The sequence below is a fragment of the Gossypium hirsutum genome, chromosome A10 (assembly GCF_007990345.1).
Source record: "Gossypium hirsutum isolate 1008001.06 chromosome A10, Gossypium_hirsutum_v2.1, whole genome shotgun sequence".
In the NCBI taxonomy this organism is placed as follows: domain Eukaryota; kingdom Viridiplantae; phylum Streptophyta; class Magnoliopsida; order Malvales; family Malvaceae; genus Gossypium; species Gossypium hirsutum.
Genome location: NC_053433.1, coordinates 85,791,214 through 85,801,788, shown reverse-complemented (window position 1 = coordinate 85,801,788; position 10,575 = coordinate 85,791,214). Strand labels below are relative to the sequence as shown.

Genomic DNA, 10,575 nt, shown 5'->3' with positions numbered 1-10,575 from the left:
TTTATACGAAACCATATTGTATTACAATTTATAATTTCTTTTAAAAGGGACTCTAATTTATTGTTTTGTCTAGAGTCCCAAAAAATTAAGAACAGGCCTGCAAATATTATATGACAAATGTTAATTATCGTAGGGTATGATACCATTTTAGAGAATGGAGCTAGACACAAGCACTAGAGACGGCTCATGAATCCTTTAATTTGAGACATTCAAGACTCTAAAATGTGGTTGAGATGACATTGTTATTCTGAAAAAAATATTTTCCTCATATTAACAATATTACCTTAGTATAACATTAAATATATATATATAGATTGGATTGTATTAGTGTGTTGCATACTTCATAACTTCATTCATAAGTGAATTTGGGATGATCCATAATTCGAAGGATACATGAAAGAAAGAGATTTTGGTAATCTTAAAAAGAGAATAACCCAACAAATATGGAGCACTTAAACAGTTAGATAAAATTGCATATGATGTTTATCTTTATTGTTATTTTTATTAGTAATTGTATTATCAAGTGCTTCTTTGGACTAACATAATACATATGATGATTTGATTTTAATTTTTGTTACTTGTTTAGAAATTTATTTATCGTGCTAATAATTTTTTATAGTAATTAATATTTAAAAAATAAATTATGTAACTATATAATTTCAATTTGTACAATTGAACATGATATATGAAATTACAATGTAATTACACTTTGTCATTCAAACACCGTCTAAGGAATTATAATTTTTTGTAGTTATAAGAGAATGTAATTAATACTCAAATAATTCTACTTTCATCGTGTTGTACAAATAAGCCTTAAATAATATCCAATTTTCAAAACCAAACTCAAAGGTCTGATATCTAAATATCACTCCTCATGTCCAATTTTACAAAAATTAATTCAAAATAATTTCTAAGAAAATTATCATCTCAAATTAATTTTCACTTAAGGTATTTATCTCAATTCAAATATTATCATGAAAAATTTTCAGCTAAAATAAGCTTGAAATATCTCAACAGTTCCGAGGGTTCCATTCATAAAAGAAATCTCAACAAAAACAATTCATCATAAATTTTCGTCAAATTTCACAATAAAATGAAAACACAAATAGTAAGACATAATTGAGAGAAACTCAGAATAACAGAACTACAAACAGGATGATACACTTGAATTCAACATAAAACAGATTGAAACAATCAATCAACGATTAATTCAATTGGGTATGAAAAGAGAACTCAAACAGAGTTTGATCATAATAATTTCATAAAATAATTATTACATTTAATAATTCACCATCCTGCAGTTGACACGAATTTGTCCTTGATTTCCTGTCAAAGACTTGATATTTCCCATCTTAAGCATTGACTGAGCAAAATCTTTCCGGAACACTTGTGGGTAACGTCTGTAAGTATTGACAAGATTATCAGTCGAGCCGCCGCTGAAAAGAGCTTGATCCGAGGTGAGTAAACCCCTTTGCTTCACCAAGCTGTCGAAGTATGAAGTGTCAAAGCGTGCGGCTGTCGAGTCTAAAGGAGCAAGGGTAGTGTCTCCTCCGGTGCGTGGACAGGTCGCTCTTCGCTCTTTTGCAAACGAAGGGTCGATGTTTGTTGCATTATAAATTCGGCCTCTAAAGGCCAAACATTGAGCGAATCCAATGGTGTGGCCACCGGAGAGAGCTACAAGATCTCTCTGGTTCAAACCTTGATTTCTGAAGTTGTTGATTAATGCAGGAAGATCCATGAGTGGGGATGGGATATCGATGTCTGCTTGAGTTCGACTGGCTGTCGTTGAATCTCTCCGACCAAGTCGCACTTTCCATGACGGTCCTCCAAGCTGCATGGCCATATATCCATTTCACTTTTCGTTAGAGAATGCTTGCAATTAATGATGTTTCAAAAAAAAAATTGATAATTAGAAGGATGAATGATCACAAATACGCACTGCAACTACGGAATCTCGAGCTGCAACAGCCAAGATATCAGCGCAAGAGACCACAGGGCGTCCACAAATCTTGTCAACTTCTGCCTTAATTTCATCGATCACTTCGAATCCTCGAGCAGAGTTTTGATTAGCGCGAGCGCCTTTTTCACTGTCAATGGTGGGAGAGGGATCCAGAAGAATGGAAGCATCACATCCCTGAATTAGAAAAGACAACTGTTAGAAGTTAAAACAGCGATCCATTAGATTGCAGAAAAATAAAATACAGTATACAGTTAAAAGTACATTAACAAAGCAGTCGTGGAAGTGAAGACGAAGTAAAGAGGCTCCCATCCGGCGCTCTTTATACACAGCAGCCTCCACTAGTGTTTTGATGGTGGGTAAAGCTTGGGGACAAATATTTTGATAGTAATAAGGAGATAATGAGAAAGCTGTTGCTGCAAGACTCGACAAGACAACGATTTGAAGGAGGATTAAGGCGTGAGAGGCCATGACAAATGAAATTTGCTGAGGAGTTTAATTTCCTTTTGTTTGATTTTATGGTTACGTTGGTGTCGCCTATTTATAGTGATAGCCAACGCTAGTACTTTACAAGGATTTGGTATTATTGGACTTAGCCAACCCGACTGCTTCTTACAAGTTAGCCATAACCAGCTTTAAATATATTACTTAATTGCTACCTCCTCCTTGAACGAAACAAAGGTGCCCAAATTACTACTAATTCAACTTTTACGTAAGTTTGCCCAAATAAGAAAAAATTACAGAACCTTCTGTATATGCTCCTTTGAATACTTTATTTATTGATTGCTGGCCTATATTCTGAAAAAGAAGAAGAAAATGAATGATTGACACGATCAAAGGACAAACAAAGTAATAGTAGTACCAAGTAAAAGTTAATTGTCGCATGCTAAATCTTAAAAGTCAAACATTATCATATGAATTAAATTATTCTGAAGGATTAAATCAACCTTTGGCGCCGGCATTTCTCACAATTTTACTCGCAATATTTAGAAATTTCTCAAACAATATTTAATTAAGTTAGAATTTTCTTTTTTTTTTCTTTTTTTTTTCTCATTCTCTATCAAGTTATTAAATCATTCATTATGTCTTTTGCTTTTAACTTTGTCTCTCAGCATCAAAATTAACTTGGCTTCCTTTTTTCTTTTGCCAATGTGAATTCTTAATTGGTAGCAATCTGAAATACAAAAATATTAAACAGATTGGTTTAATTAATAAGTTTTATTATAAAATAATTAAATCAAACATCCATCATCAAACAGGTAAAAGTAATAATTATAAAACATTAAGAGAGAGAATTTTTTTTAATAAAATGTCTAATTATAAGTTTTTGTATACCCTATGATGCATGAGTTCGTTGTATGTATTAAATTTATAATATTTTTATAACATTAGTTTTTATTTAAATTTATTAATTTTTTTAAAAAAATCATTAATTAATTTAAAAAGCAATGTAATTATTCTTTGTCCTTTGATATTTATACATCTTCTGTTATAATTACAATTTTACTCAGGTTCATTAAATATTTCATCGGTATTTGATAGTTTAGAATGCTTGCCTTATCAATCAGAATAATTAAATTCGTAATTGTTTAATCCATTCTAATACTAGTGGGAAGTTGCATTACTCGTTTATGACGTAATTTACGAGTATGTGATGTGCATGTGTGATCTAGCTTAAATGGACATTGTTGAGGTGAGTTTTTTGCTTAGAATTAGGTCTCTTTCATTTTTAATATTGTCGATAAGTTAAATATTGGGCGTTGAGTTACATAGTTATTTATTGGTTAGGGAAACAATTTCAAATGAGCTGCCTCTTGATTACCGAACAAGGATAGATTGGTTGCCCGATGCTGAGTTAGCAACAAATCTATGAATCAAGCAGAGATTTTACCTTTGGCTAGGATCTTTCCTCATTGATTTTTTTTTTTGTTTTAATTTTAATTTTAGTTTTTTTTAATTTAAACCCCCTTACAATTTACTTTTATTGTTTTTGTTTGAAGAAATAAAGTTATTACGGTCTTTGTAGATACGGCCCTACTTGTCGCTTCTACTAATTATTCTTTTTCAAGTAGGTTTTATTTTTATAGGTCTCGACAACCTGACAAGGATCATTTTCATAACCTTCTGTCAACAAATAATCGTTAAGACGATTGTAACACATACATCTAAATTGTTTTAATCTATATTAAAATTTCTTTAGTCTAATTGAGCAAATTTCTAAAGAAATTTTATATCATTTTGAGATTTTAAATCTTTTAAGAATTTTTCATATAATCCTTATGCTAGAAGTTGTGCTTTTAATCTTTTAACTTCATTTTCTTATTTCGTTTTAAATCATTTTGGAATTATAAATCCTTTAGGAATTTTTGTAAAAATCTTTATGCTATATAAGTGTTGCTTGAAATCTTATGACTTCATTTTTCTCATTTTTTAAATATCTTTTTGGGATTTTGAATCATTTAGGGATTTTAAATTCTTTTGGTTTTCCATATTGAACCTTTTAACTAAAAAAGAGGAAAGAAACAATTACTGAATATGAAATGGTTTTTAAAGGGGAAAATTGACCCTAATAGCATCATTTTCTTCGCCTAGTTCACTTTGTTATAATTCATGTCCTTGCTCTCCATTCATAGGCTTAATTTTGCATCTTCATCAGAGACTTAGCAAAATCATCCCAAAACACTTTATGGTGGAGTTATAGATCTTTACAAATTTATCGATTAAGCCACCATTGAAAAGTGTTTGGTTTGAAATGAGTAATGCTTTCTTTTTCACCAAGTTTTCGAAGTATGAAATGTCAAAACATGTTGGTGTGGCGTCTAGAGGAGCAAGGTTAGTGTTACCTCCATCACATGGGCAAGTTGCTCTACGTTGTTTTGCAAAGGTAGGATTAATATTTGTTGCATTATAAGTTTTTCCCCCAAAAGTAAAACATCGAATAAACCCAATTGTATGTCCATTAAAGAGGGCCACGAAATCTCTTAGGTTCAGACCTTGGCTCTTGAAGTTTTTTATTAATGCATGAATATCCATTAATAGAGATCAAAGGAACCTATTTGCTAGAGTTTTACAAGCTAGTTGTAGTTGTATCTCTTCTTCTTAACCTTACATTCCATGATACTCTTCTAACTACAAAGGAGACAATTATAATTATAAAATCATGTTGGAAACATTCGATTATGAAAACAGTTTACTGTTACAGTGGAAGTTTAAAAATTTTTCAAAAAACTGAGCCAGTTTGTAATATTTCTAGTAATAAATATTCTATTGAAAAGTACATTGTTTTGTGCGAGATGGATCCAAAACGTTCCCAACTTTCTCTGCTATCTTCATACCCTAAATTGCGTCGAGTGTAATGACTGCCTATAAACAAGTTATCGTTTACAGTAAAAATATAAGAATTGAGAATGGCAGTATCCACAAGTGCACAGGTGAAATTGTAATATAGTTTGTACAACAAAATACTTGGAAGTATTCTAAGGATCATACCCAAGGGAGGATGGAATAAATCATGAAAATAATTTTACAATAATAAGTCCAAATGGTACTAATTAATTCATATATTACGATAAACCATCAAATAGAGAATTTAGATAAAAATAAATAACGAAAATAAATAAGAAAAATAAACAAATGATAAAAATCAATAAACCAATCAAGAAGATCTACTCACTTCAGGGTTTGTAACTAACTTCCTATTAGGGTGTTACGGTGGATTAACTATCGGTTAACAAATTATTACCTCCCGGCCTCTAATTAACTAATCAATTGGTTGATACTCGCTTATCTCCTGGCCTCACTTTGTCAACCAGGATAAATTAGATTTACTTAGTTCAACTTATCTCTCGACCTCATCTAGCCTATGATAACTTCCTAGGGTTGTCAATCCTAGTGGTTGAAGCACACATAATTCATATCAACTAATCTCTCTCGGAAAAACCCTAAATCCTCTGTTAATCACATCTCCATCCATTCGGTAATCTCCCCTAAGGGATTTAGTCACTCATGTTATTCATAATATCTATCTCAATTGAATGAATTGTGCAAAGAACACGATCGATTCAGAAGAGAAAAGAAATTTGAATAATCGCGGATTGAATATTTAATGGGGAACGGAGTAGCAAATCACTTGATTGAAATAAAGAAATAAATTGAATGCAAAGAAAATATAAATTGAAATACTTCAATTAAATAAATAAACTCTTGGATCAAAATTGATTCCAAGAGGAAAAACAAAAGAGTTATATAAAAGTTGAAAGAAAAATAATCTAATCTTACTCCTAAATTAGGGTTTCTAAAGGCATCTAAGACAACTTGGTTACTTCAAACACCTAAGGTCTTATTTATAGAAGTGTTGGTAGCCTAAATTAGGTCTTCGTATGTCCTAGGTCTTCGTATACTGTTGATTGCACGGACGAAAACAACCTCGATATACTTAGGCAGCACGCCAACCTGTTTTGCGCCACACCAAGTCTATGGTGCTACACGACACACAATTCTTGCCTTGTGCCATTTGTTTTGTACTTTGATGTCCCGAGAAGCTTTTGCATCAGTCGTCCCTTACTTCCTCATCAATTGGCCTTTATGTCTCCATCCTACACACTCAATTGAACATATTAGTACTACCTAAGGCCCATGTTGGCCTATTGGGTCACAACACTTATAAAATGTGTTAGAAAACACTTGTTTTATTAACATTTAATCCTAAGGCCTAATTATCGAAAATGAAATATAAAATCCTAAATTTACTAGAAAACAAACTCTTTAAGTGTGGAATTGACCCGAATTAACTATTGCATTTGACAACAAGTCAAGTAAACTCAAACAACAAGCACCAAACAAAAAACCAAAAATGATTTATTACTTTTAGTAAGAAAATAATTCTCTAAATAGAAACCGGTAGAAATTATTATTCCTAGAAAATAGAATTTATTCTAGAAAATAAAGTTTCACTACTTCTTAGCAAAATAACAATATATGAAACTTAAGTGTGAAAACTTGTGTAAATAGCTCTACTAATGTCATCTATTTATAGTGTCGATTTCAAACCCTGGTTCTTTTTTACACGAAAAAACCCAATTTTTAGGGTTTCTAAGCATTCTAAAGTTTATAAATACCTATTAGAAGAGGACTAAAGGGAACAGGCAGGATAAAACAAAGAAATTACTCGAAGAACACCGTCGGAATCAACTTAGAAGCAGATCTCCTTCAAGATTGAATATCTCCAGTCAAATTTCCTTCAAAGTTTTATTAGGTTTCTTATGTCTTATTCTTATTCTAATTTTGAGATGCTTTCTTCACAGATTATGAACTAAATTCCCTAGATACCTAGAGAAGATGAAACCTATAATGGATCTTATTATTTAATTTTCTGGATTATATGATAAATATTTATTCTTGTTCTAAATTATTTATGCTTATTTCTTGCTTTAATATTTTCAGGATATTAATTCAAGTGTGATGTGCTTATTTCAATGGAGCAAAAGTCTCTGTTTAAGAGTAGATCTGGCATAATTGAGTGGAGTTGCATGCAAACCTAGAAATAGGACGACATAAATCTATCAGATTAGAGTAAAATCTAATAGGGGAATTCATAGATCGAGTTAATGCGACAATAGGGGTTTTAATTAGAAAGAGATTTTAATTAATCAACCTCGAGTCAGTTGTTCTTACTCTCGAAAGAGATATTAATATAATTTAGGGGTTTCTACGAGTCAAGGCACAAGTGAATAAATCATCTCATTCAGATTCAAAATAATAAGTGAAGTCTAGGTGGATTTTTTCCTGGGTATTCCCTTTCTCTTTGGTTATATTCAAGTATGTTCTTATTCTATTCTCTTTCGCGTTCTTAATAATTAGTTTTGTTAAATTTAGATTAAAAACATCTCCTTTAATTTATAGGCTCGATAATAAAAAGATAGTAATTACTAGTACTTTTAGTCCTCGTGGATACGATATTCCACATAAGCCATAAAAGTAACATATTTTAATCTCATTCTTGATGTGTTTTTGGATGATTTATTATTTAATTTAATGAATTTGATGCTCCTAATCCTTTAATTTCATGTTTTTATACTTAGGAGAGCATAGAGGAGCAAAAGGAGCAGATAATGGGCTAAAATCAGACAAAACAAGCTACTTTCAGGATCCACATGGCCTGGCCATTCCCACACGGGTTAAGCATAGGCCCGTGTGAGCCACACGGGTTAGCCACATGCCCATGTGCCAGCCCGTGTCGATTTTGCTCCCTGTTTCCCAAACACGAGAAAAAAAAGCCAATTTTTAGGTTTCTGAGCATTCTAAAGTCTACAAATACACACTAGAAGAGGATCTAAGGGCACTCACTCGAAGAACACCATTGGAATCAACTCAGAAGTAGGATCTCCTTCAAGATTGAAGATCTCCAGTCAACCTCTCTAGAAGTTTTTAGGTTTCTTTATGTTTTGTTGTTTTCCTAATTTTGAAATGTTTTTCTCCCAAAATATGAACTAAATTCCCTAGATACCTAGGGAAGATGAAACCTATGACGGATCTTGTTATTTAATTTTCTGAATTACATGATAAATACTTGATTTCTTGATCTTAATTATGTGTACTTATTCCATGTTTTAATGTTTTCAAGATATTAATTCATGATTGATGTGCTTAATTTAGTGGAGCAAAAGTCTCTGTTTAAGAATAAATCTGGCATAATTTAGTGGAGTTGCATGTAATCCTAGAAATAGGATGACATAAATCTATCGGATTAGAGTCAAATCTAATAAAGGAATTCATAGATTGAGTTAATGCAACAATAAAGTTTTTAATTAGAAAGATATTTCAATTAATCAACCTAGAGTCAATTATTTTTACTCTCGAAAGAGATATCAATATAATTTAGGGATTTCTACGGATCAAAGCAAGTGAATAAATTGGTTAATTCAGATTCAGAATAATAAGTGAAGTCTAGGTGGATTCTTTCCTGGGTATTGTCTCTCATATTGGTTTATTCGATTATTCTCTTACTTTATTCTCTGTCGAGTTCTTAATAATTAGTTTAGATAATTTTAGATTTAAAACAAACTTCTTCAATTTATCGGCTAGATAATAGAAAGATAGTAAGTACAAGTACTTTTAGTCCTCGTGGATACGACATTCCTGACTCACCATAACTATACTATTATTTGATAGGTGCGCTTGCCTTTGTTGTGATTTTAGTTAGTTAAGTGAATCATCATCAATTCCCGACTCACCATAGCTATACTACTATTCGATATGCCTTTGTCATGATTTTAGTTAGTTTAGTGACTCACCAGTAAGTATATTAGTTCTCTTTCCCATTGCTGATTCGGTTTTGACGTGTTATTATCTTCTCATGAAGGTGAGTTTTTAGTTATTATATCTATTGTATTTAATTTTTATGGTTTCTGTGTTTCTTTTAGGTGAAGGTTGTGTGATAAGTTGAGTACTTTAGGAGGTGTTCTTGCTTTAGGTAAGTATCTGAATGTGCCAATTTGGAGGCTGGTTGTGCGTTCTTTTTCTAGGGTCAATTGCCTAAATGTTTTGGGTTGAATGTTTAGTTTGAATAAGGGTCAGATTTTAGTTCAAATTCAATGTTTTGGTCCTAATCAATTTGTCTAGAGTCGTAGGTTATGGAATCTTCATTGTTATGTTGGCATCGAAAAACAACTAAGTGTGTACTTTCAATCCTGAAAAATAATGAATGACGCAATGCTGAAAAGTGTTTTGTTGACGCCACACGATCGTGTGTCAGACCATGTGAGCCACACAGGTTGGATTAAGTGGGCCGTGTAGGTCACACAAGCATATGTTAGGCTGTGTGCCATGCTGTGTGGGCCACACGAGCTATGCCAGATAGGTTGTGTAGGCTACACGGGTGTGTGGGCCCAATTTGTGTAAAAACTAGTTAAAATCGTATTTGATGTATGCTTCGATGTTAGCTATTTCGTAGGGTCTATAATGAGATCTGTATGACTTTTATATATAAGTTATGTGATATGTAAGACTTTAATATTGAAATCTGTAATACCAATATTGTTTGTGTAACATTCGATAGCATGTCTATATATAATCTTTGCATCTGATCTGTAAATGTGAGTAATTTGTTAAAGCATGATTCATCTGTGTGCAACTGAGTATGTTTTATATTTTAGCATGTGCATTGGGGTAGGATTATGATGTGATGGAGGAAGTGATTATAGTTTAATGATTTACCTTATCTGGTGGTTTAACCACATATCTATTCTTGTAGCTTGACTGCACTTATGTGATTCTTGTGGATTACCACACTATTTTTGGCAACTTGACTGCACTATTCTGAGAAGTGACATACACTCACTTATAAGTGTGTGGGGTTGAACGGGTATTTATTACCCTAATTGTATGTGTAAGGATGGACAGAGATGGTGTGCAGTGGATAGGGGTAGGATTTGTTTCTGTTCTGTTTTAAGTATTGCATCACATAAAATGCCATGCTATTTGTATATGATCTGATTAATATGTTGCATGCATAATATGCCATGATGTGTATTTTTTTCGATTTCTGACTTCTGTATGATTTTGATGTTTGTTTTGTATAAATGGGTTGAGTTACACTCTAAGCCTTGTCAGCAAATTTA

At 32.2% G+C, this 10,575-nt stretch overlaps 1 protein-coding gene and 1 pseudogene across 1 annotated transcript; both read right to left on the bottom strand.

Moving 5' to 3' along the window:
- Positions 1 to 1,052: 1,052 nt before the first annotated feature.
- On the bottom strand, positions 1,053 to 2,472 carry LOC107895990 (peroxidase 70). Its single transcript, XM_016821163.2, has 3 exons — positions 2,222 to 2,472; positions 1,940 to 2,134; positions 1,053 to 1,831 (listed from the first exon to the last, which is right to left on the bottom strand). Exons 1-3 carry the CDS (start codon positions 2,426 to 2,428, stop codon positions 1,280 to 1,282), a joined length of 954 nt encoding a protein of 317 aa, XP_016676652.1. The 5' UTR covers positions 2,429 to 2,472; the 3' UTR covers positions 1,053 to 1,279.
- A 2,120-nt stretch (positions 2,473 to 4,592) lies between these two features.
- LOC107895546 (lignin-forming anionic peroxidase-like) lies at positions 4,593 to 5,290 on the bottom strand (annotated as a pseudogene).
- Positions 5,291 to 10,575: the final 5,285 nt, after the last annotated feature.

Bases quoted from the DNA above. Each gene is read 5' to 3' on its own strand.
- LOC107895990 (XM_016821163.2), bottom strand. From the start codon at position 2,428: ATGGCCTCTCACGCCTTAATCCTCCTTCAAATCGTTGTCTTGTCGAGT. The intron at 2,135-2,221 runs GTACTTTTAACT...TTTCTAATTCAG, and splicing joins TCCACGACTGCTTTGTTAAT to GGATGTGATGCTTCCATTCT. The intron at 1,832-1,939 runs GTGCGTATTTGT...ATGGCCATGCAG, and splicing joins CTCGAGATTCCGTAGTTGCA to CTTGGAGGACCGTCATGGAA.